This window comes from Silurus meridionalis, chromosome 4 (genome assembly GCF_014805685.1).
Source record: "Silurus meridionalis isolate SWU-2019-XX chromosome 4, ASM1480568v1, whole genome shotgun sequence".
In the NCBI taxonomy this organism is placed as follows: Eukaryota; Metazoa; Chordata; class Actinopteri; order Siluriformes; family Siluridae; genus Silurus; species Silurus meridionalis.
Window position 1 is genome coordinate 9,822,222 of NC_060887.1, and position 27,211 is coordinate 9,849,432.

Genomic DNA, 27,211 nt, shown 5'->3' on the forward strand with positions numbered 1-27,211 from the left:
TCCCAGACAGTCTGTCTATTTTTCTATTTCTTAACATCTAATTTGTAATTCAGAGTCTCCATACATGTTTCCCCCCCCTGAGGCTCTGTGTTAACCAGGCTCTCTGCGAGAAATCAAAGCTTGTACATTCACTTGATTTTTTTTTTTTTCGCTGTTCAATTTTCCATGACTTTATCATCGGACTGCTCCATATCACGACTGAATTATAAAAGGGGGAATTATTTTCAGTTACTTCAAATTCTTTTCCATTTTAGGATGGTTGTAGGATTGTGCTGTTGTGGTAGCAAAAAGAGCAGACTGGGAAAGGGTCAGGAAGTCAGTTTGGATTACCAGAATTAACTTCTTTGCCTAGCCAGGACTGATATGCTCTGCAAATCTGTACACCAGCCAAATACTGTGGTTTCTCAAGGTATCCGTTTGACATTAGACAATCCTGAACTACTACTGATATATGCATCAAATGTGATACGGACGACTCCTGTTTTCCTTTCGTGTATAATTCACCGATTTTTTGCAACAACACTGTTCAACCCCTTCCACATACATGACTATATAAAGTAAACAAATTAGTTTGAGGGTCCTGATTAAATACATCTCTGTTTTCATGTCTACAAAAAATGAAAACGCTAACATTGAAGCGATCAAAATCCAAATTGCAAATCTATCTGTAGAAGTACATTAGGATGATTATTAGATTAGCTGGCAACAAACGCTCTGACACGTCGCACTTCACTCTTAATTTGAATGGTTTCTACAGTATATAGATCTCCACAATTGTTCTATATAAAGGAACCCCCCTTTTTTTTTTTTTAAAGAGTGTACAATTATATGATTGCGAAAGCTACTCCTGCTTTTCTGCTCCCTATGGAAAAGTCCAGCTCGGGCTGATCAGCTACCATCTGCCAAAACAAAGGGGTATCTGGCCAAGCTGGTAGACCATATTTGCCAGCTGGTAAGTGCTCATAGAATGGAGAACAATTTTGGTAGGAAAGAAATGACATCATTTTGAGAGGCATGGTCGAGGCAGCATTATGTTACATTCGGCCAATATCTAACAATGATCTGATTGCTCTCCTCACATGGTCACTGGATTTTGGTGCACACCCTAATTTAGGTGGCGCAATGGATTTTCTCCGTGTTTCAGATTTGGTTGTGCTCTGCGGGTACATAGGGGTATTTTTTCAGGAACCAAAAGCCTGATGCTGTGCAAGTCTTATTTAGACAGCTCTTGGGTTTTCATAATTCAAGACACGTTCGCTTTCAGCATGTTTTCTGCCAAAATCAGAAAACATGTATCTGCCTTTCACAGATACATGTTCATACAGAGATCATATGACGTTTTAATTGCGCACAGGTCGATTTTCAAGTAACACTTTTGCTTTTCGATCGCACTACGATTCACTGAGAGGTGGATGATTATGGCTAACGCAGTCACAAACGTTATATTGTTCAAATGCAATTACAGTATAGATATTACAGCCCATTTATGACATACTGCAGTATATAATCTCGAATAATTCTGTTTCCGTTCCACAGTGTAACATGACAAATTGTGGGAAAGTATAAGAGAGGTGAAAACTGTAGCGCTAGAGGAGTCACTGTGACTTTTGCTGTGCTGTCATGCCCCAGGAATAGCATTCGATGATTAAAGCAAGCACACAGCTCAACATTACACTATGTATAACAGTGTGCGCCAACTTAGGACCCCTAAACCCTTACCCCAAATACTTACCCAAATCTTTCCTTTTAATCGCTCATTTTTTTCTTTTTGTACTTTTTTTATGGTAGATTTTTTTTTTTTTTTTCCACAGTTATTCCAGGAATTCCAAAGAATTTTGGATCGTCACTGAGGTACTATTGTATCCATGAGGGGTATCGTTGGCAAAGTCAACATTGGGTCGGTCAGATTAAGACAGCTTAAGAGACAGCTCATCAGGTACTCTGTCTTCTGAGGAATTTGTGACTGCATGGGAAAGGTTTTGAATCCTTGTCTAAGGCATATCTTGTAACTCACCTAAGCTGCAACATCACCTTCCACCTGGAAACAATTCGGCCCAATTCAAAAAGTGATTGATGGAATAATGTGCAATGATAAATGGTCTCCTCACTATCATATCTATGTGTCTTTCCAAAATCAAAAACAAACCCTGTTCTAGAACGACAATGTGAGCTCCATGAAGACATGGTTTACCACGGTTGATGTAGAGGAACTGCACACAACCCAATGAACACCTTTTGGATGCGTTGGAGCACCGAATGACATCGAGTGCCTGACCTCACTAATAATCTTGTATCTGAATGACCCACAGCTACTCCTCCAAATCTAGTGTAATGCCTTTTTTAGGAGAGTGAAGGTTATTATTACAGCAAAGGAGGAATAACTTTAGATCGAAATTGTTACAAATGTCAATGTTATAGATGGGTGTTGATATCATTTTGGCCCTGTAGTGTTTGTGGACACCTCAGATTGTCGGAGATCTGTGCTCATTCAGCCACAAGTGTATTGATGTAGGTGAGGTAAGGAAGCCTGGGGTGCACTCAGTGTTCCAATTCATTCCAAAGTTGTTCAAAAGGGATTGAGGTCAGAGCAGGAGATCTTCCACTCCAAAACATGTAATGCATATCTTAATGGAGCCAGCTTTGTGTACAGGGGCATTGTCATGCTGGAACAGGTTTGGGTCTTTAAGGTGAAGTAAAGGGAATATTTCATGCTACCACATCCAAAGACATCGTATACAATTGTGTGGCTCCAAGTTTGTGGGAAAAGTATTTATATCATTTATATAAAAGTTGATTGTGAGTATAATACTTGTGACTTGGCTGGAGTTTTGTATTAGTTTTCCTTATTAAAATATTGTGTAATGAGATCGGTTCATTTTTTTGAATAACCCTGTATGTATTTATGTATAGATAGATAGATAGATAGATAGATAGATAGATAGATAGATAGGTGGGTGGGTGGGTGGATGGATAGATAGATCTTACATTTTTAGATAATTGATAGATAAATATGATTCTATCAATAGATAAATGATAATTTTATTTATTGATTTAGTGATTACATTGTCTAAGATGATGAAAGTCTGTATGGTCTTTTGCTGGGAACACGGCCACTTAGAGGGGGTGGAAGGGGTAGAAAGGGTGGAAGGGGTAGAAAGGGTGGAGGGTCACCTTTTGTGCGAATACATCAAGCAAAGGCACCGCCTGCCGCCCGCATCTCAAGTTTCTTTGAGCGCAGAGGCAGCGGGTGCGCGAGTGTGTGTGTGTGTGTGAGAGAGAGTGTGTGTGCGTGTATGAGTGTATGCCAGTGAGTGTGTGTGAGAGAGAGAAAGAGAGAGAGACGCACAGAGGAGATCGGACAGCGGACTTCACATTGCAGAGTATCTAAGAGCAGAGAGAGAAGTAGTTGAGAAGTGAGCATGGAGGGGATGAGATCAGGACGCGTGTGGCTCGTCTGCGCTTCACTCTTCTGTACACTGCACGGTAAGCCGAGCAAAATTATTGGCCCCTTTCTACTATACCTTTTTTTTTTTCCATCTTCACCACCACCACCATCATCTTATTATTATTATTCTCCTTCTTGGATTCTCTATGTTTCATTTAAAATGAAATATAGTTTTTAGAAATATATTTATTTCCCACCCTAATGAGCTTAAAATAAATTTTTGAGCTTTCGTACTGTACCACCTTCCATGTCGGACCCTGTGGGTTGCCAGATTGACTCACCTCTCTTAATCCAACCGAGATTTAAAATTCGATAACTTTATCCGTTTAAAAAAAAACACAGGTTGCAATAAAATAAAATAAAAAACATCAAAACGTGTGATCATTTTGGAGAGAATTTAAGATGGGAAGGTATCAAAGGGAAGAAAAAAAAAGTGTACGAGATCTGGCAACCCTTAGCTCCGGCGCAACAACCTGCTCGTTCACCTGCAGCAGTTTAAGCGACCTGTAAAAAAAAAAAAAAAAAAAGAGAAAAAGAAATGAAAACAAATCTGAAAAAGAGAGATTAAGATAAAAAAATGATCTGAGTGTGTGCCGTGTGAAGTGGAAGCTGGACTTGCTTGTAAACGCGCATGCTCGTGTGTGTCTCCCTGGAGGAGTCTTTTGAGGATCAGAAGCTCCTGTTTGCTCTGAAGAAAGAGACGTGTTGCATGAGCACCTTCAGAATGCTCTCACATCAGTCATGAATTAGTATTTAGTCCACGGTGTATGCTTGTTACACAGAAAACAAAAACATAATCATTTGAAAGCCACTGATTCTTTGGAACAGGTGTGTGGAGTTAGGCTTGGAGCAGATCTTTAGCAGACCAGTTGGTGCCCACTGACCTACATGAGTAGCTGATTTATGAAGTCGTGCTCATCGTCCAGCTTCTTCACACAGCTGTCTTCATGGCTCGGTCTCCATCCAACATTTGATAACTGTTTATTAGATCATGATTGGACACACAGGGGCACAAAAATAGCCCCAGGAGCAACATCTCAGTCCTGAATGATTAACTCTTGCACCACTATATGCAGCTTGCATGCAAAAGTGTGTTGGGATTTTTTGTTGGGAAAATGTGATAGAAACCAACTTTTCATGTCCGTGTTTTGTTGTATCCACAACCTCAGCACTCTATCATCACTCCTTTTAGAGCTCAGTTTTTTTCCTCTCTGCTGTTTTTCATTCTCCCCTCCTACACTTCTTCCCAACCGTTGTTTGCTGGTGGTTAAGTACTCGGCATCTCATTTCTGCATGTCCTCTTTGGCTGGATGCTGGTGGTCCACATTGTTTGCTTCCTTTTGTCACGTTTTATGAGGTTCGGGATGCCAACGAGGCCAGGTTGTTGTTGTTGTTGTTTTTTTTTTTTTCTTTGAACAGCCTTATTTGACAGCTGCTCAAACTTCAAGTGTTTTCTCACTCGGAAATGCTGACTCCACCTCTTTGTTTGAATTCCCATGAGGAAAATGCACAACTGTCACATTCTTCGAAGTCTCTTCTCCCACCTCGCCGAGTTCGGTGGTTCAGAGGATCGATTTCATGCCCCTCTCACGCGCACGGCTGCTGATGGTACGAGGTTCGTGTTCACAGACGCAAGGTCGGATGCTGGAGGAGAGAATCGTTAAGGCGACGTGTCAAGCCCGTGTGAGGCGGCACTCGGAAAACGCCACGCTTCCCTCCTTTGTCTTTTCCAGGCTTATTTCCCGCAATCATTTCCTTTGCTCAAAATGCTGCTCAAGACCGAGGAGGAACCCCCCTTTCTCTTTTCCACCTTTTCCATCAAACATATACACACACACACACACACACACACACACACACACACACACACACTAACTACCCCCCACAGCCATCAGTAATTATTATGGCATTAGGGAGCCTTCAAATGAAAAAAAACCCCTGCTCTTTCATCTGGGCCTAGAAGATAAAAGACAAAACCCAATTTTAAGGACCTTTACAGTCTCAGAGGCCACTGGATCAGTTAGAGGCAGGCACACACACACACACACACACACACACACACACACACACACACACACTCATACATACATTGACTTGAACGTGCATTCACAGCTTATAATAACAGTGAACTGGAATGGTAATGCTGTCAGCTTGCTTATTTGCAGGGGTGGTAGAGCTGTGTGTAGGGGGGGGGGGGGTGAATTGGTGTGTGTGTGTGTGGGGGCAGTTTGTAGACTGTGATTTTGCATGTAACTCTGGGCCTCTGACTTTCTTATTAGTTGTCGTTCAGAAGGGGAATCAGCCTGGTATGAGAGGCATTCATCTGTGGACAGGCTGTGTCTCGCCCCCTGACTCTCTACTTCCCTTTAATGTGAATCTCTCTCTCTCTCTCTGTCTTTCTCTCTCCCCATCTATCCATCTCTCTCACACACACACACACAAACACACACAGGTGGCCAACAGTGACTTGCTACAGAACCACAGCATGCTGGTGCGTTGGTGTTAATCCAACAGTGCAATATGGCACTTAGGTGTGACGTCGTGTCCCGTTCATCACCAACACACAACATTTTTTAAAAGCCTTCTATTATTCTATTTAGAATAATAAAAGAAAACGGATCATATATGAGGCTACAGACTGTCACCAATCTACATTCAAAAGCATATTGTTCGCATTTCTACTAAAAATATTCAATAAATATTTTGTAGCTCAAAGGGTCTGGGTGCACTGTAACTCTAAACAGGATAAAAGTACACAGAAATGAGTGAATCAACAATTGAAATGTAGTTTAGCATGTGCTAAGTTTAATTCGATTTTGAACTGAAATATGTAGCATAGATATTGAATATAATTATAATTGTAAGACAGTTTCAAAATATCAAAATATAAAAAATCAATGCCTGAAAACATTTCAAATGTATTAGAATCCATTATGGCCTTTATAAATGTATTTGCATTTAAAATAAAATCTTTATATACATTTATATATACATATACAGACTTTTCCAGTTAGATATATGTTGAATTTATGGAATATTCTTCTACAAGGCTGGAGCCACACAAATGTATAGGATGGCTTTGGATTCAGCAGCATTACATTTCCTCTTTTACTTGAACTAGGAGACCCAAACCCGTTCCAGCATGACAACGCACAAAGCATGTTCCTTGAAGATATGGGTTGGAGTGGAAGATCTTGAGTGGCCAGCTATAGAGATTTGTGCTGAAATGGAACACTGACTGCACCTCAGGTCTCCTCACTTAACCCTTGTTGCTAAATGAGCACAAATCTCCAAAATCTGATAAACATCTTCTCAGAAGAGTGGAGGTTACTATAAGAGCAAATGGGAATGGGATGTTCAAAAGTCACATATGAATCTCATGGTTATATATGTCTATTTATCATATCAGAAACCGCTCTGTTATCTTTATAAGACTGAATTATTGTAGTAATTTGCAGAGTGTGCTGCTGAGACATGCTAGAGTCTTTGATTTCCATGCGTCTGGAAGCCAGGGGGCATTAAGACAGCAACTTCCCTTTCCTTCAATCTCTTAGTGTGATGTGAAATATGAGATATGAAAGGAGACATCTTGTGCACACCAGTCTACCTTTTTTAATACCTTAATTTGCTAAAGGACAGTGAAATACACACTCGGTTAATACTATGGATTAGCATCTCAGATGTTCTGCTACTCGTCTGCCTCTCTGGGGGGTGTCTTCAGTAATGCTGAGGTGCTTTCGAATCCGTTAGTGTGCATTGATGTTTGAGGTGATTTATCATGTTGGATTGTTTTGTTCATGACCTGGCATTGATGACAATCCTACTATGGGCTTTTTTGTGGAAACGTCCTGAGGTGTATATATATGTGTGTGTGTGTGTGTGTGTGTGTGTGTGTGTGTGTGTGTGTGTGTGGATCACAGAGGCTTGAATTGGAATATGCATTCATACAAACCCAGGGAGATCGCTGCTACCATCTAGTCTCCACTGATGACGTTCTATTCACTTAAAAAAAAAAAGTCCCCAGCGAGTTTGTTGTGAAGAGTCGTGGCTCTGTCAAGATCTCCAGCGTTCAAAAGCTCTCCTCCTCGCACTACAAAGTGCTGGAGCTGGGAATAGACAGGCGCAGAGGAAGCACTCTGGCCTTTGATTTCATCCAAGGCTCTATTTTTAAAGGTTGCCCTGTTATTATGGCCGAGCAGGAAATACAGAGGGAAGGAAAAGAAAAGGGAGAGAGAGAGACAGAGAGTGCATCATGGTCTGTGTTCTATATAGGGAGTGTGGTCTAAAGGATGGCCTCGAAAGTGGGGTGATTAGGATGAGGATTGTGTCTTGGGAAACTCTTTGGGGAGAAGGATAAACCCTGCTGATCCATTTAGCAGTGGAGAGTACTGCATGATGGGTACGGATGGCCCTGGGGTTTCCTTTTATGGGGGAAATATTGTTCTTGTCCTAAGTAGGCCTGTTTATGAACTAATAGGAGGCATGGTACATTAGTGAACGATATCCTCTTCCCCTCCTTTGTTCCATTACATGTGGATCGATAGGGAACTAAGCGTTAGATGTCCACGATTGATCTGTTTTCTTGTTGTTTTCACATCTCTCACCAACAGGCACCGAACTAGACTCTTACTATTTATAACCTTCCACTTTCTTTTCCCTTTGTTTTGCTTCCTGCGGGCAAGTATCGCAAATATGTTTGCAGCAAACACTTTAGACTACGTGCCTTCTCTGGGGTACCTCCCCGAGTACCTCCCACACCTGGTGTAACTTTAACACACACAGGTCAAAATGCCACTGTGTGTTGAAACAGGCCTGAAGTAAAGACTCCTCAAACATTCCTTTCCTCCACTAGACTGTGTCCATTGTCCTGTTTGTCTCAGCGGGCAAACATTCCCCGGAGATCAGTGTGTTCACGCAAGGGGGGAAATAAAAGGTTTTATAGCATGGAGCTGACGGCTGTTTGGTTAGCCGAACGCACCAGCTCTCTAGAGTGTCTCTTGGGGCAGAGTCTCCTGAGATGTGGTTTGGGGCAATTCTCATTCCAATTGATTGCAGTTAGACTTTATTAGATAGCACTTAAGGAGGCGGGTTTAGATCATCAGTCATGTGATTCAGCTACTGCATTATTTACCATTGCGTTATTGCAGACAGATGTTAATGCGACATAATCTGGTCCTTTCATTAGTCACGTGATAAAATACGAGTTCATACTTCAGCTTGTCAAATCTTCATCTCTTTGGTTCCAATCTTCAAATTTAGCCAGACGATTTATGCACCTTGCTAGCTAGTATTAGGCACCAACTAGCTATGTTAGACAGTTTAACAAGTAGCTAGCATGCTGAACAATTGTGAGCAGCGATTTAACCACTTACAGTTGTACTAAATTCCATACATTTAAAGAATTTTGTAGTTTTCTGTTTTTGGCATGCGTAAATGCTCCCCAGTTGGACTGCATTATTAGCATGTGGCAAACATTTTGCTAAGTACATCTCACATTACAATAGCATGTCAGAGATGTTAACTTCTCCCCGTTCTAGCAGTCCTTAGCTAACTGCTGCCGAGAGCGAAACCCCGCCGTCCTGCCATCCTTCCCACCCGACGAGAGCATCGCCATCTGTGCACTCGGGCTTGGGTCCAATTGTTGTGGCAAAGATTTTCCACCACCCTGCCAACAGAGCTACATATGCGTTTGGCCAAACCTTAGCCAGGTTTTGGATTTGTTTTGGCTCAACAGACAGCGTATGTGCCAACGAGCCTACGAAACAGCTTTCAGCAGCCATTTTTATTAACACATTAGTTTACACATACACATATACTGTATTAAGTTAAGCAAGTCAAGTCAAATATTAAGCAGGAAATTGAACAAACAGGCTTATCCCCCTCCTTCCACAGTTTAATGTGGTGGAAAGCCCATAAAGCAAGTTGAATCCTGTTATCACTTACACTGGAGCAGCTAGAAACAAGCAGTTTTTCTTACAGGAAGTGGTAGCACAGTGGTTAAGATGTTCAGAAGTTCATGAGTTCAAATCTCAGCAAGGCCAAGCTGCCACTGCTGGTCTTTTAAGCAAGGTCCCTGACCCTCAAGCCTTAAGGCGCTCTGGATAAGTTTGTCTGCCAAAATGCCAGAAATGTAGCAGCCCTGCTTCGTTTACTTAAAATAACACGAGTATAGTCTGTTACAAAGTACTGGAGACTTCTTCCATTCCTGCATCACTATATCAACAGCTAGATTTTCTTTAAATATCTTTAAAAATATTTTCTTTGAAATGAAGCCATTACCTCCCCCAATCTGTTTAGTATTGGTATTCCCTGACTTACGATAAAAATGCGTTCTGATGACCCTAACGTAACTTGAAAATATAGTAAGTCCAGACATGGCCTAGCCTTCCCAGGAGTCTTAAAGAATGGTGATTAGTATGGGGTAGTATACTATAATTAACAAAATACAGTACATAATTTAGCAAAACAAAGCAATTTACACTACGGTAAGCTATAAACTATATTGTATATATACTGTATGTGTGTAACGTATGGACAAGCACCTGTTTGTGAGTGGAGGGTGAAGCATACGCTGCGCAAAACTTACTATATTTTTTACAATTTTGTTGTATCGCTATCGTAAAATCGAAAAATTTGCAAGTCAAACCGTTGTAACTCAAGGACCATCTGTACTTGTCTTAGAATTGTATGTAGGCCTCAGTGAAAGAGGAGATACTATAGATGTAAAATACTTCTATATACACACACACACACACACACAAAAAACGCTTAATACTATAAATCCTGTGGTTTTGAATTACAGCCTGCACTTCACTTCATAGTCATGCTGCTGAAGAATCTTAACACCACTGAACTATCCCTGTTTATGATCTCCTTCATCACCCATCGCTTTTTTCATCCCATTCTGGATATATTGCATTTGTTTATAGCACAATACAGACCCCGTTTCCGTGCAACTGGTGTTTCAGAGTTTTTCATTTAGTTAATGATTCACAGGTTATTATGAACCTCTCCAGGGAGAATGGTGAGTTATATTCATTTTATTGCTTTAATGGTGCATGACCTGGGAGCCCCAACCACCATTTCTGGAGTGAATGTAAATGTCACACCAATGTCAAGAAAATAAGAGAAAAAAAGAAAGATGAAAAAAGGCTGAAGTGTGTGTGTTTGAGCAGTTCCTTTTGGATAGTCACCTTGGACAGGTGTTGTTATGCTTTTGAAGCCTTTCAAAACAAGACATGCTCCACAGGAATCGTTGCTAAAGATGTCTTAAAAAGACAGCCCTTTAGTGTTAGCTGCAACAGATCAGGTGGCAAATTGTATGTCGTACCAAAGCCGTGTTCAGGTGATTCCCTCCAGGAGATACAGCAGGAGCCTCACAACTTCCTGTCTCGTAGATTCGACCAAACCGGCTTGAGCTCGACGTTTTCAGTGGTGGTCTCGATTAACCGGAGAGATGCATTAAATGAGCCATGAATAAACTGACCCTCTTTGCTTAAACGCATGTTTCTTCAATGACTGGGTCAAAACGTGTGGTGCTTGGTCGTGTATTGTTAATAATCACGATCTTGGAAAGTTAAATGGTGGCAAAAGAACCCAGAAGTAGACATTAGCGAGTCTCTATTTTCTGTTTGATTGACATCTCGACTCGTAATCTTATTCAAGCCCGCGGCGGATGATCTCGCGCTCCCTCGCAGTGTAATCCAGGCCAGTAGGTGCTTTCTCTCTTCTCTATTCGGCAGGCCTTCTTTGGATGACGGGCCAGAAAAAAAAATGCTGGTTTTTTTTTTTTGCATGTCGATTCAGGATGAGGCTCCAGGCCCTACAGTGCATGTCCATCAAACCTCAGGGGAAGCCTACGAATTTTGATACGTCAGGTGCATATTGTCAAATATATTTGTGTATGGTTACATATTCTCATGCCCTGTTCGGTGCTTGCCAAAAGTACCGAATAGATCTTTTATTTCTTGATGTACTTTTGCACATAGCCATGTTTTGCACCGACCAGATGGAGATTTTGTCTGTCATCAGGGGAAATGACCATTATGCTATTGAATTACTTTCCTTTCTGGGCAGTTGTTTGATTTCGACCCCGGCATTGGGTTTACGGTTAAATAGACAGTATGGGTGAACCGCTAAACAAAATTCACAGCTCAGTACGTACCTCGGTTTTTAAGTTACGGTTTCAGTCAGGGGGAAGAAATGCAAACCATAAAATTGCTTCACATAAAATGCCTGCTTGATTTAAATAAATAATAATAAAATAAATATATATATATATATATATATATATACAATTAAAAGTAAACAAAAAAAAATATATATATATATATTAAAAATAAAATACATTTAATCAATTGTATGCAATGCATTTTTATTATGTTGATTAAATTTAATAATCATTAAATAGGCACAAATTAAATTGATGAGTTAAAATGAAACAAGTAGAAAACTTTAATTAAATAGTTTACATTTGTTATTCTATTTGGGTAATACAGATGTGTATATAAGTGTATATAAGAAATGCACAAGGTAGTTATTTATGTATTCATTCAATTTATTTATTCAGAAATAAGTTCATTCCTTCCATACTTCATTCATTTACTCCCTCGACATGAGGAATTGTTAGGAATTTCTCTTTTTAAGAGAAATTCTTGAAGCCGCACATAAAATGCGAGCGAATCTATATCGCTAGACTGTCAAAAATGTTAGCGATGATAGGAAGTGGGAGCGATTTTGCGAATGCGCAGAACAAAAAGCTGTACGAATTGTGTTACCAGTATGTTCATGAGGAAACTCGACTTTAGGCAAGGATCGCTTTCGGTAGCTGTACCGAAAGCCCTGTACCGAAACTGTTTGTGTACCGTTATTCTCCTAATAGACAGAATGTGTTGTGTGATGTGAAAGATGCAGTTTGAAATAGACAGTAAATCTTGGGTGTTTTTTCTGCAGATGCTTTAAGCTGGGTGGTTTTAACAGAACAATTAATTCGAAAATGAATCGGGTGAATTCGAACGAAAGGAGGATTAAGATCAAATCTTCTGTGCATGTGCTATGGATTTATGTGGAGCATCCAGGGGCTGGAAATCGTTCCTTATCTGGGCTGGACAGTGCCCTTTTTGCCCATGGGACACCCTTTAATTTAGCATTTGGACAAACCATGTGTCTTATGTATGAGTGTGTGTGTGTGTGTGTGTGTGTGAGAGAGGGTTGGACATGAGCAAAATGTTTGCTAAGAACAGATGCTCACAATGCACTAAGTGAGTGTTCAATGGTATTGGCACCATATTTTTCCTTTTTCCAGTCTCTTCCTTCCTTGTTCTCTTCGAGATGTTGCCTGCATTGCTCGCTTGGGTGTAAGAGCAGCAACTTTTTTTGGATAAGTGTGCACATTCCCATCACATCAAACACAATTCCTTTTATTTTCATTCTTCCTCTACATCACCTTCCTTGCCTGTTTCCTTTTTGGGATGGACAGGATGAACTAGGAACAGATATGAAAAAATATGGGGGCATGGATGTAAAAAAAAAAAAGACTCGAATAAGAGTACACATCCCTGGCTTAAATATGACTCCAGGAAAAACCCCTCCTTCTACGTTTCTATTTTAAGCACAATTGTACTAAATGGAATTAAGTACCATAAGTAAAAGTGTTAATCTGTGAGATTTCTATGCTCCATTCACCTGCACATCAGACCGTTTTGTAAGAAAGAGAATTTTCTAAAGGTTTAGATACACAGTGAGAGAACTCCACCCACATTCTCACCAGAACCGCAGGGTTACGCTTGAGCTCTTCCCACAGCTTCTCGTAAATTGGACACAATTCACAGGTTTGCTTCAAAGTAGCAAGGATCAGCGTGTTTTTCCCCTACATTTACATGTCCAAAAGTGTTTTGAAGTCTCTATTACTCTCTATTTTGTAATACTTAAAACAAACAGGGAAAAAAATCAGCGCTAATTAAAGTGTTCCAGGAAGAGGTAGGTCTCGTTGTCTGAAGAGGAACAGCTAGGGGAAGTTCATGCCACCAACTTGGTGACAGAAGAGAAAAGAGTCTTGATGTATACAGTCGTCAAAGTAAAGACTCAATCAAAAACCCAAGACTAAGTGCAGACTCCAGGGTTGTGATGTCAAAGCATCAGGCTTTATTCCCAAGAAAACTAAGTCAGACCGTTCCATGGAAGTGTCCGAAGTTACAGCAAAAACAGCCTTTTTTATTCTCTTTCTCTCACAGTCTCGATAACAACTCTTTTACTTATTTGTCGATGGTTACCTCATCCCAATTTCTTTTTTTTCTTACAACAGGTACATCATCTGGTACCATTATCTCCACGATTTTCTATATTTTCTCATAAAGGTGGCAAAGCCCTTTCATCTTCATTTATAAAAAATAATCAGCACGTGGCAAAAATCATTAGCACGTGCCAGGCATTGCACCTGCACTGGCCAGAAATGAGACTTAAAAGCCTAGCAATGGAACTACTGACTATAAATGAGACTTATGCTTTCGCCCATTTGCACACATTAGGCACTGGATATACTGAGTACACTTTCTTTGGTTACACTGAGTGGTGCAAATATATATATATATATATATATATATATATATATATATATATATATATATATATATATATATATATCTACCTCTACCTCTATAGAAAGTGGGACCAGGCAAGCAGTGAGGGGAGGGAGCATGATGCTTTAAGAGATAGGAGCTTTGTGGTTGAGGGTGCTGGTGCATTTTTGGTTTTGTAGGCAAGCATCAGTTTTCAGAATCTGATGCGTGAAGCTAGCGGAAGCGAGTGGAGGAAGCGCAGCAGTGGGGAGGTGTGTGGGAACTTGGGCAGGTTGAAAACAAGTCGCTCAGCTGCATTTGCAGGTAGTTCATTTTTTTTTTTTTTTAACTAATTTAGAGAAAAGTGGTAGCTCCGTAGTAAATCGCTCCACTTCTAATCACAAGGTCACGAGTTCAAACCCTGGCAACATGAAGCTGCTGCTCCTTAGCCCTTATACGAGACTCTTAACTCTCAAATGCTCAGAAATAATGGATAACCTACATTGTCTGCCAAATAGCATAAAGGTGAATGGGGAAAAAAGTAATATACAGTAATACGCATTCAGTGAAGGAAACGTTTTTTGGAAGAAAATTCTCTGATGAAGTACAGATACTTGAAAACTAGGAAATACTTTGCTACTCACAATGGCTTCTAATAGGCTTCATGACAAATAACTGAATACTAACTTGGGCTGAAGGGGTCACCTTTCCGAAATAAACCCTCCAAAAAACAAAATGCCTTCATGTTCACACTTGCCAAAGTACTAGCTACCTATTCGCTCCAAAATAACATGACTCCAGTACAACCTGTAATTGTGTGTGTTTAGTGAGGGGAAAATTACGAGGCGAGGCAGCTGTTAAAAGTACAAATTCTTACACCGAAACGTCACTAATGTACGAGCGTTTTTTTTTTTTTTGCCGCGTGCCTCCGTCCTCTGCACGCACGCATGTACGTGTGTGTCAGTAAAATGACAGGGCTACATTGTAAGGGAATTCAGGAGACTGGAATGCGGGTTTTAAGACAGGAAAAAAGTAAGCCCAAGCAGTAGAGGGAAAGAAAAGAAGAAAACGACAGAGTTTGGAATAGCAGAGGAGGTGAAAGGAGAAGGGAATGGGCTGGTAGATAAATGAAGAGTGTGTGGGTCGAGAATGGGTTTTTATTAACAGGTCGGCCATTGTTGTTTGTGTTAATGTGGGAGATGGTGGTGTTGATGAGTGTGTGTGTTTGTGAAGTGACCCATAGTGCAGCCAAAGTTAGGGTTGCCATATATCTGCATTCTGCTGATCTCCATTATGACTTGTGGTCCTGTACTAAAATCCTTGCCAGTGTGAGCTTTTCTCGCCTAAGTTCGAATGCCAGGTGGCATCAAGCATCAATGTGCCCTGGCGCCAGGACGCCTTTCATAGCCCCTCTACCCCGCCTCTCTCAACCCAGAGGGGGGTATGATCCCTGTCAAAGTCACCCCCTTTTCCAAAAGCCTTGTTGGCACAACCTTTCACTCAGGTGTAGCCAATCACCAAGCTTTATTTCACCCACCCCCCTTAATTCACCCCACTTCCTCCTTTGCCCATCTGTTTCCTGTGTGCCCAACAGTTGGCTAGGTCTGCCTTTTTCTTCTTCTTTTTTTTTCTTCAGCAAATGAGCAGTCTGAGACCATTTCTTTTTTACCTTCGTCAGGAATACTCTCACTGAATTCGACATTAATAGAGATCCAACTACAACCAGAGCAGTGCGTTTTTTTCCTTTCAAGCATGATTTGGATCATTCTTTAAACACACATGATACACTTCTGATTGTGATGATAAACTTCAATTGAGGTGATTTATAAAAACATTATTGTTAGAATAATGGAGAAAAGCAACACACACATGGGATACTGGCAATAGAGAGGAGCAGCTGGGAAACAGTTGGTCACAGAGCTCCTGTCACTAGGCAAGATGGCGGCACGGCAACACGAGGCTACGATGTGCCTCTCTGTGTGTTTTTATTTTTTATTTTCCCATTATTTACTGATCTTTTGCGGTCTGTTTCGATTTCCTTTGCGGTCTTTCTCGCTCTCTTCGTTTCTGAGAACGTGGCGAAAACTTGTGCTGGGGTTCTGTATAGGGTGTGAGGAGAGAAAAGAGACAGCTGGGACACACTGCTGCTCCGGATCAGCTTACACACACGCACACATTCAATGGCCCATGTCTTTCACTCATCTTTCTGCTACATTCGTGCCATTTTATCCTCCTTTTTTTTTTCGGCACCAGAACTGCATGAAACAATGTGTAAATCCAATATTATGCCATATTGGGTTCCAACATCTTCGTCGTCTCAGATATGTGACTTAGTCAATTAATTAGTGTCTGTTGTTTACTTTTTTAGTGTGGTAGTCACATGTGTGTGTAACACATACAGACACATACACAGACACAAGTTGTTTGGTGTTGTAGGTTCCTGCTACATTAACATTTATACATCCTTCTATTCATGTGAAGAATTCCACTCAAAGAGAGTAATGAAAACAAAACACACACACACACACACACACACACACACATCCTACACACACAAACACATCCTACACACACACAAACACACACATTTACTAGTAAAGTGTTAGATTATCGGTCAATTGACTCAGAAGTGCAGTGCTGAAGCCAGGACTCAAACACACAGACAATAAAACCATAACATAGCTGCTGTCTGAGGTGAAAAGTGCCTCAGGCAGCAACACTGTGTGTGTGTGTGTGTGTGTGTGTGTGTGTGTGTGTGTGTGTGTGTGTATATATATATATATATATATATATATATATATATATATGTGTGTGTGTGTGTGTGTGTATATATATATATATATATATATATATATATATATATATATATATATATATATATATATATATATATATATATATATATACACACACACACACACACACACACACACACACACACACACACACACACACACACCTTTTAAACGGAGAGCCTTCATATCCCCTTGAGGAAGGGGCTCATTTGAGAAGAATGAGTGTATTCGCTGATGGAAAAACCTCCAGACTGTAGACGAGTGTGGTGCTGTGCATCAACCCCACCATATCCACCCCCATCCTTAAATATCTCTCCTGAACTTGACAGATGGCCTTTCTACACTCCTCCTTCCTTCCCTTCTCTCGTTCCTCTTGTACCTGTTTGAACATGGACTACCCCCTCCGTACTTCCTCTGATCCCGTAAAACACTCCTCAAAAACACACTTGTACGACCTTTTCTCAGCCCTGCACAAAGTTTCTACACTAGCTTCTGTTTTGGTAGAAACTCTCAGAAGATTTCACGGGTCATTTCACCGACTGGACGTGTTTTGTTCAATTTGTTCAGTTGATTTGAGCATGGTTTTCCAATCACCGAATTTGCCAAACATTTCAGATTAGAAAAATTAGACTTGTTTTAGTGTAACAAGTACAATTAGCATAGCACCTACTCTTGTTTCATTTAACCTAGCGATTTCCTGCGTTACCCGTCATATCTTTCGGCACTAGGATTTCACCCTTTCTGTATCTCTACCCAAAGATGGCACTTCCTGTCCTGTATTTTTTTTCCAGGTCTCTCACCTTTCACTTCCCCACCAACTTTCATTCTAGTAGCATTTTAAACACATCTACTAGCATTTTTAACACCTATTAGCAGTAGCATTTTTTTTTTTACATCTAGTAGCATTTTTAACACCTCAACTATCCTAACTACCAGAGTTTGGGCCCTAAGTTGGCCAACTGTTGCTGCATTACATTCTGGGATTTTGAGTGATCTGCATTGACTGCATTGTGTCTGTAGCAGTTTGGTAATTGTGTTAAGCTTTAACCTTTTTTCAAAGTTTGCTAGCATGCGAGTGCGGACTGTCTCTGCTGTGTGTGTGTGTGTGTGTGTGTGTGTGTGTGTGTGTGTGTGTGTGTGTGTGTGTCAGTCAGTCAGTCACTCCCTGACGTGTTTTTTTTTTCTTTTCGATCAGGCAGAGATCTGAGAGCAGACCTGAGCTGCTTTCTTTTTGAGTAAGAGTCTGTCTGAGCATTGTAATGTATTATGGATCTGTCTGTCTGAGTGTGTGCAAGGTGTGCAGGTGTGTGTGTGTGTGTGTGTGTGTGTGTGTGTGTGTGTGTGTGTATACATACTCAGTTCGTATCTCTGTGTTAAATACTTTTCATTTTTCTCATTCTGTATCAGCTGCCTCGTGTCTTATCAGCACAGCGTTTCTGTATCTTCCCCTCTGCAGGATATTATCAGGAGTTTTCTCCTCTCTATGTTGTTTTCCTTTCTGTCATTTACATCTTCCTTTTCTCACTTGCTTATACTCTGAGGTTGTGCCTTTAAGCCCTTTCCTCTCTCTCTCTCTCTCTCTCTCTCTCTCTCTCTCTCGATCTCGCTCTCTCTTTCTCACGCTCTCTCCTCCCCTCAGTCTTTCTCTGACATTTCTCTAACTCTTTCTGTCTCTCTCTTCTCTCTCCTATTTTCTCCTTCTTTCTCTCTCTCTCTCTCTCTCTCTCTCTCTCCTCTCTTAGTATCAGTACACTGTGTAACTGCAGTGCTGTTACTATTACATCTCTCCTTTCTTTACATTATATTGTGAATTAAATAAATGCAAGTAGCTTTCCTGTCTTCATTTTTATCTCTCTTTTGCCTTTAGCTTTCTTTCTTTCTTTCTTTCTTTCTTTCTTTCTTTCTTTCTTTCTTTCTTTCTTTCTTTCTTTCTTTCTTTCTTTCTTCCTTCCTTCCTTCCTTCACTTCTTCCTTCCTTCCTTCCTTCCCTTTGTCCGTCCATCTATCCAGTCTCTTGCTTTCTCATTGTGTCTCTCTGTGTATGTCTGTCTGTTTCGTTATTTGTTTCTTTCACTTCTCCATAGTCTGTATCTGTCTGTTTCTCTTTCTAATGGTCAGTCTCTTTTATGTTAACATATTTGTCTGTCATCTTTGTTTTATCTTTCTGTATTTTCAACATTTCTGTTAATCTTTCTGTCACTCTCTTTGTCTGTCTGTTTGTCTCAACAGCTGCACCTGTCTGTCTTTATTCACTTTGTCTCTCTGTCTACCTGCCTGTTGTTCTGCTCGTCCCAACGTCTCTGTTTGTTTTCATCTGTCTATCTTTTTCTGTCTCTCTTTTTGCCTGTCTCAACATGTTTCTTCCTGTCTCTTTCGATCTGTCTCACTCTCAGTCACTGTGTGTCTTGATGTCTATCTGTTTGTCTTACATTATCTTGTTCTTTATTCTCATCTCTCTCTCTCTCTCTCTCTCTCTCGCTCTCTCTCTCTCTCTCTCTCGCTCTCTCTCGCTCTCTCTCTTTTACTGGTCCAAATGCCAGCTGCAGTGATAGATGCTGCTTCGTCACTCCTTAATCATTTATTTCTCATGTTTTCTCTCTCCGTCTGCTTCCGTCCCTTTGAACGCGTTATGCCGGTGATTTGCTTTGTACTTTGCTTGTAGTTCAACTCTGTGTTCTTAACATTTTTAACTGTTCTTTTTTGTTCATAGTTGTAGTTATCTTCAAAAACATTTCTCAGCACTGTCCCATGCTGCTGAGTGTCCGGTGCGGGGACTTGAGCCGGCTTTGTGTGAGCTTTGTGACACTGCTTTTATCGGGTTATCTGCTATAGACTTGTGATGACAAATGGTCTTGTTAGCAGTGTACGTTGTAGGGATCCACCTGACCTTGACGTGGTATGAAAGGTGAACGCTGACGTTGCTCTTGTTTTCTGTCTGTCTGAAGAGTGGCGTCTTGGGAGAGCAAGATTTAAAGCTCTATTCAATTACTATGTGTGTGTGTGTGTGTGTGTGTGTGTGTGTGTGTGTGTGTGTGTGTGCTCTCTATACGTGAGTTCTGTGAGTAGTGCACTGCATAAGGTAACCGCTAAAAATTGAAAAGCATGCCTGCAGGTTATACACACACACACACACACACACACACACACATGCCGTAAAGGCGTGGCAGTAAGAGGGAAGTGTGTGTTACAATGTTGGCTTTTTTCTAAGAATGTATGTTTGTATATGAAACACTCAAAAGCAGGAAATGGGTAAAGTGCACTCAGTGCAAAAGAATGTGTGTGTGTGTGTGTGTGTGTGTGTGTGTACACAGTGAAAAGGTGAGATAGCCTTGTCATTTACAGACATATTTACAGACACGGTCGGACGTTTGACATTAAAGAAACACACTTATCTAATCTTCATAGTTAAACGCTATGAAAAAGTGTTAAGAATTTGTGTGTGTGTCTGTGTGTGTGTGTGTGTGTGTGTGTGTGTGTGTGTGTGTGTGTGTGTGCATTCCAGGTAACTTTATGAATTTTAATTTAAAAAGACTCAATCAATTCAATTCAAATGGATTTATTGTCATTTCAGCCATATACTGTACAGTACAGAGTATAGTTCCCTCAGGGCCCTATTTCCCAGTTCCCCCAGAAGCAAAGTGCTATACAAAACAACAAAATTAAATAACACAAAACTAGCCACGACAAACAGGACACTTATATAGTGCACATGTACCAACGTGTGCAAAATCACAGCCCTGGAACATTGCACCAACAGTACACAGAGCTACACAGAACGTGAGTGCAAGTAAATGGTCCATATAATAACATTGAAACTGTAGTTCAAGTTTCTTTCTATTACGCTTTTTACAATGAGCATTGTCTCAAAGCAGCTTTACAGAATTTAAGAATTAAAGGGAATTATGTGTGTTTGTCCTTGATGAGCAGCCTGGGGTGAGGGTGGCAAGGAAAAACTCCCTTAGGTGGAAGGAACCTTGAGAGAAACCCGTTCTCATTCAGGTGATATTAAGAATGTGATTATAAATCTTAAAAACAATACAAAACATCCGGAGACAGTAGTCAATTAGATTGTAGTCTAATTGTAGTCAATTAGAATAATCTTTATCATTATAATATCTACTGGTTCAATTTAAGGGTCATGATGAGGTTTTTTGGGGGGGGGGGGGGCACACAAAAACTCATAGCCTCCAGGTGATCATTGAGCATCATGAATCTGTTTTTTCAAGATGTTCAGCCTTTTGTCATAAACCCCCATGGTGCGTATACGGGTCGAGACGTGCTTGTCTGTGTTTTGGTGCATTCCAGAGGCATTTGTATTGTCAGCCTAGATCTTTTTCAGCCCACCTCCTCTCCCGTTATCTATTCACTTAGAAGCATTTGTTTTCCATATAAATCCATTATTCTGCTTGATACCCATGAGTGGTCACTCCAGAAATCTTTCATATCAACTTCCTTATATGGTATTAATAAAGTTGTCTATGCCCCCATACTGTATAACTTAAAGGCTTTTTTATGGGACCTGAAAACCAATCCTAAGATCTCGCTCTGACCCCACCTGAGGCCTCTGTACACCTTTTGCTCACCTTTTGCCCTACAACCATAATTCCAACTTCCTTATTACCACCCCTATTCCCCAAGCAGTCATACTGTTCTGACCTTCTACTTTGGCCCCATTTGCTCTCTACATTTACACTTATTTCTTACTGAAATTGAGCTCTGGAGTTGTATGTGTTGGGTGTGTTGTGTTGAAAGAGCGAGAGAAGGCAGGTGGGACGTTAATAAAAGCCACCCCATCGGAATGTTCCACCCTGGCCGAGCTCTGAGCGTGACGTCCTTGCATGCTCGCATTAACAAACGGCACAGCTTTTTTTGTATTATTCATGGATGATCAAAAAACGTTCGAAACTCCTCCATCGTAATTTTTAATCACTTTAAGAGATATGAGAGAAGGGAGAAGGTCTGTCCTTGGACTGTTCTGCTGTAACAAAAAAAAAATAGCCAATGAGCATGTTCTTTACAATGGAAATCAGGGAACATTCGAATAACCTAATCTAGAAATCGATGAAATTTCAGCATGCTTTGTGAAAAACAGGCCTTGTATACACTGCAAAAATGAAGAAAAAATGGCACGATTTAAGAAGATACTAGTCAAACTGTCTGCCAGTGCAGTAAGATAATCACACTTGGTAAGATTTCTTGAAATAAGAAAACATATCTAGGCTTTAGAAAAGAAAATGTCTTCAAATATATTTTTTAAATAGATTTTCCAAGCAGTCGATTTAGTTTAGTTTAGTTTTATCAACATAAAAGTAGCTTGTTAAATCTTTTTTAAACAGTTTTTCTTAATTTGGGTGATAAGATCTTAAAACCACAGCTACAAAATAAGAAAATTCCTCTTAATTTAGTCAAGTCAAGTTTATTTCTATAGCGCTTTTCACAACATTGTCTCAAAACAGCTTTACAGAATTTAACAGTTAAGGTGAACGATGTGTATTTATCCCTGATGAGCAGCCATGGTGGCTATGGCAAGGAAAAACTCCCTTAGATGTCATTCAATTCAATTTATTTTTATTTGTATAGCGCTTTTAACAATGAACTTTGTCTCAAAGCAGCAATGTAATGAGGAAGAAACCTTGAGAAGAACCAGACTCAAAAGGGGAACCCATCCTCATGTGGGGTGATATCAAGAGTGTGATTATAGTCTTTAAACAATACAGAACACTGGAGAGTGAGAACTAACATGAGCACTGGAATGTAAGATTATGAGTAATGTTCATTCTACAGTCTTCTACAGTCATTTGAAAGTATATATGAAACCAGGAGCTACTGAGCAACTCATAAAATAGCTCAACATTTGAGATCATCATAGAGCCACCACCAGCTTCTCCATGCCAGAGCCTTCAAACACTTAAGGGGGTCCAATGTCCAAACTCCACATGAGGTGTGGAATCCAAATGGCACTGGTACGCCTCTAGATGTTTCGGGATGTTTCGGTTACTTTTAAGTTAAGAATCATCATATTACATGTTCTGTCTTAAAACTAGACAAAGCATTTAAAATAAAAACAAGATTACTTAATAAAATCAAGACCATGCATACTGTCAACAATTATTTATTCTTGTAACACACAGCGGTTATGATGCAAATACTTTAAACATTATACCTACATTAAACATTATGTATTTTGTCACTACTGAACACTGAAAGATATTCAGCATAAAAAACTGAAATCAAACTACAGAACTACTTAATAAAAAGCTATAAGTACTTAAAAAAGGTTGGGAAAATAATAACCATAATGGATAATGTTTGGAAAAAGTATTGTGACTTGCAGAGTCTTATAATTTGTTATTAGGTTGTAAATAAATGTTTAACTGTTGACATAAAGCAAGCATTTGGAATTAAATTGTGATTATTAAGCATTTTTACTCAAAAAACTGTTATTACAGTTAAAATGAATTCTTAAAATATACAAATGATGTCTCTAATGGTAATTAGGCTCGATTTGCAAGGGAAATAACTTTAAACTTGAAAAAAAGAGGAATAATCTTAAAACAATCATAATTTTACACTGTCTGCATTTGCATAGTATTTTATTTTTAAAAATAAGAGCAATAATATTTTTATGGCTAGAAATAAGTTTGTAAGCTTTGACTAGATGAGGAGTTCTTGCAGTGTACGCATACGCCCCACCTTCCTGCTCATAGCTGTCTGGCTCCTGGTCTATCTGCATCTGTGCGTTATCATCCTGTCTGTCTTCAGCTGTCAGCACGTGCCTCACTAATGTGTGTGGCACTCAGTGGTATGCACATTTAAGCATGTGTGTGTGTGTGTGTGTGTGTGTGTGTGTGTATATATATATATATATATATATATATATATATATATATATATATATATATGTGTATATATATATATATGTGTGTATATATGTGTACATATATATACATATACGTGTGTGTATGTATATATATATATATATATATATATATATATATATATATATATATATATATATATACACACACACGTGTGGTGTGTATATATATATATATATATATATATATATATATATATATATATATATATATACACACACGTGTGGGTGTGTATGTGTGTATGGTATTATGGTATTCAGTTTGTCGGTGCTCATGCGTGCATCACGGTTGTGGTGATGGTGGACTAAATATGTGATTGCAAGCGTGGAATTCTACACGGTTATGTTATCTTAGTGACGCACTGCGATCAGAGCTGCGACAAAGCAAAAAAAAAAGTTAGTTCATTAAATGTTTTTCTTTCTATGATTACATCTTTCCAGGAAATGGATTTAAATGCAAACAAGGAAGGAATTACAGACATCAATGGGAAATCTAGTTTGATATTTGATGGTTATTGCGGGCATGTGTTATTATTGTAGGCCCATTTGTGTGTTGTTTTACAGTCTAATCCAGGGTAAAAAAAGAGATTTTTCCATTCAATATACAGATGTGGTTTTAGAAGGACATTGTCAGGCAAGTGTGTTGAAGTTGTGTTAAAGTTCTGAGACTGGAAGTAAGGGTACAGTCGTGGTATGTTGTACACTGCAAGCACTTTATCCTGATGAAGGTCATAAAGGATCTCAGAAACTACCTCAGACACCTCAAACACATATTCATACACGAACATATTCACACACAGGTCAATTAAAAGACACCATTCCCACTACTGTCATGTTTTTTGGGATGAAACCCAAATGAACAGAGGAAGAACATGCAAAAAACCTACCAGACAAAATATCTGCATTCTTCAATGCTTTTAGTTTCCATATAAATACAGTATCTAATCATAAAAATAACATGAAGTCTTTTTGGGAATTGTCCTTATCTACTTCCTTATATGGAATTATTGAAGCTTATCATGATGATGTGACTAAAGTCTACACACCCTATAAGCCTGCATGTATTTATTTATTTATTTTTATTTTTATAAGTTTAGTACCTTACTAGCTTTAGTTTCGTTTTATGATAGTTATTCTACAGTAATGGACCAACGTAAAAAAAAGACAGAAAAAAATGAAAAAGATGAACTGACGAACATAAAATGTTCACGCAGGCTTTGTTTTGCTAACCTTTTCCATGTTAGAGTTTGTGCAAACCGACACACTCAAAAACGATCCCAATTTATAAATCTTTTTGATAAAATATCATCCGTCTAATTTAGCTAGCTAGCAAATTAGTTTGTGTACATTATCTTTAATCTCATAGCAAATGCTAATATCAAGTACCTCAGATTAGCTAGTAAAAATCCAGACTAGCTAGCAAATGCCACTAAAAACTTATTTCAGGTGTAGCAAGGATATTGGAAATGAGAAAAAGTGCTGCCGGAGGAGTGTAAAAATGACAGAGGGAGAAAACAAGTGTGTGATCGTAAAGATTTGGGGGAGAAAAATACTTGGTTCAAGAAGAGTTTATGTGGATTAGCCTCTACAGTCAGTATCGATTTTCTTTGGCCTGTCTTCAGACTTGTTTACGCATTATCCTTCCTACAGTCTCCTGTGTGTGTGTGTGTGTGTGTGTGTGTGTGTGTGTGTGTGTGTGTGTGTGTGTGTGTGTGTATGTATGTGTGTGTGTGTGACTTTCCTGCTTTCTAAAGTTCATTCAAGCATTTAAAGTTAATCCTTTCTAATAAGGAAAAAATGAGTGAGAGGAAGAAAAGAAGACAGGAAGGTGACAAGGTGGAGGGAAAAACAAAGAAAAAAAAGATGGAGAGCGAGAGAGAGAGAGAGAGAGAGAGAGAGAGAGAAGCTGTAAAATCTCAGCATGTTGCTGTGTTTTTGGTGAATTTAGTCTGATAACCTGAACAGAAAAATTTAGATGCAGGTTGTTTAGCCAGAATCCATGGTAAATGTAATCATTATAAGAGCATGATAAGAGGAGACGGAATGAAAAGAGGGGCAGAAATTAAGCCTCATGTGCATAAGCCTTATTATAGTCAGAAATGGCAGAATTGAAAAGATAAGCTTGGAATAAAAAGGGGAATGACAGAAAGCAGGAAGACGGATGAATATGCTCTAATTTAAAGGAGGGGGAAAAGGGGCTTTGAACGGCAGAGATCGATGAAAGGGGGTAAAAAGACAGAGTGTGGGGGTAAAACGAGAGAGAGAGAAAGGGATGTTTGGAGGGGTAGCAGGTGCAAGGCAGCATGCTGCAAAGTGTTAGCAGCAGTGAGTACACTTCCTACCTCCTGCTCTCCCTCTCCCTCTCTCCTTATCACCCTTCCTTGTGCCCCTTAAAGTCTATCTGCATTTTGCTTGGCACTCTGGAACAGCTTTACCTGATGCTCGGAGGAGATTTGCACACGCCACCGCGTCTCGCTGTCTATCTCTGTTTTACACACAGAGAAACACACCCACACGCATGCATATCACGTTGCCCTCGTGAGGCCTGGGCACCATTTAATTGGCTCCAGCTATTAAGTTTCACTGCACCTCTATAACCGAAGCTTGCCGTTATTAGATTAGCGGCTGGCAATACAGGAAAATTAAAAGACGAGCCACATTAGCTTCACTTTAAACAGCATTGGGTGGTTCTGTGGCTGATTTACAGTATAGCTCGGAGTGTGTGGAAGATTTTGCCTCTTGTGTGCTGGCTGTCAGGAGGAAAAAAAACCCTGAGCTGTACTGTTATACATTCGTGGTTCTGCGGCTTGCTATCTCTTCCCCTCACACTCTCTCTCTCTCTCTCTCTCTCTCTCTCTCTCTCTCTCTCTCTCTCTCTGTCTTACTCGTACCAGTTCTGACTTTCCTGCCAAGCTCCAGCCTCATTAGTGCAAAAGGGATTCCAACCTAAATGGACCTGGACCTTCGCCAGCCAGAGGCGAGATAGAGAGAGCGATGGAGAGAGAGAGAGATGGGAAATTAGAAAAGGAAACATATTCGAAAGTGAACAGACCTAGTTTAAGCAAAAATGTGAAGAATGCATTTCCCGAGAGACAAAAAAATATATCAGCAAAAAAAATATATATAAAATAATGTCCTTTAAATATCATAGACTTCTACTAAAAAACGAGAAGATAAAAGTGTTTTGTATTATACCACTAAAGCCGGGTGTTCGGGAACACAATCAACATTTTACAGTTTTTTTTTTAGTAAAAGTATCATGAAGATATGCTTTAAAAGGGTTGTAGTGGAAGATCTCCTGGTTCGAACACCTTTAGGACGAATTGGAACGCTGAATGCACCCCAGGTCTCCTCATCTCACATATATCAGTATCTGACTTTGCTAACGATCTTATGGCTGAAATCCTCACAAGCACACTCCAAAATCTGGTGGAACATCTTCCCAGAAGAGTGAAGGTTATTTTAATAGCAAATGTAGACTAAATGTGGAATGGGATGTTTAAAAAACACTGAAATATTATGGTTATAAAGTTAGAAG

At 39.7% G+C, this 27,211-nt stretch overlaps 1 protein-coding gene and 1 long non-coding RNA gene across 3 annotated transcripts in view; one reads left to right on the forward strand and one right to left on the reverse strand.

The window, feature by feature from the left end:
* Positions 1 to 3,251: 3,251 nt before the first annotated feature.
* Positions 3,252 to 27,211, forward strand: part of bcam (basal cell adhesion molecule (Lutheran blood group)) — a 58,223-nt gene continuing 34,263 nt past the window's right edge. The window contains exon 1 of one of the 2 annotated variants that reach the window (XM_046847268.1): positions 3,252 to 3,483. In XM_046847268.1, the coding sequence (XP_046703224.1) occupies positions 3,420 to 3,483 (64 nt within the window). In that variant the 5' untranslated portion in view covers positions 3,252 to 3,419. The remainder of the gene's footprint in view (positions 3,484 to 27,211) is intronic. The other variant, XM_046847269.1, reaches the window with a different exon arrangement.
* Positions 3,827 to 5,510, reverse strand: LOC124384431. Its single transcript, XR_006925398.1, has 2 exons — positions 4,330 to 5,510; positions 3,827 to 4,215 (listed from the first exon to the last, which is right to left on the reverse strand). It is a non-coding gene; the product is annotated as an uncharacterized LOC124384431 (long non-coding RNA).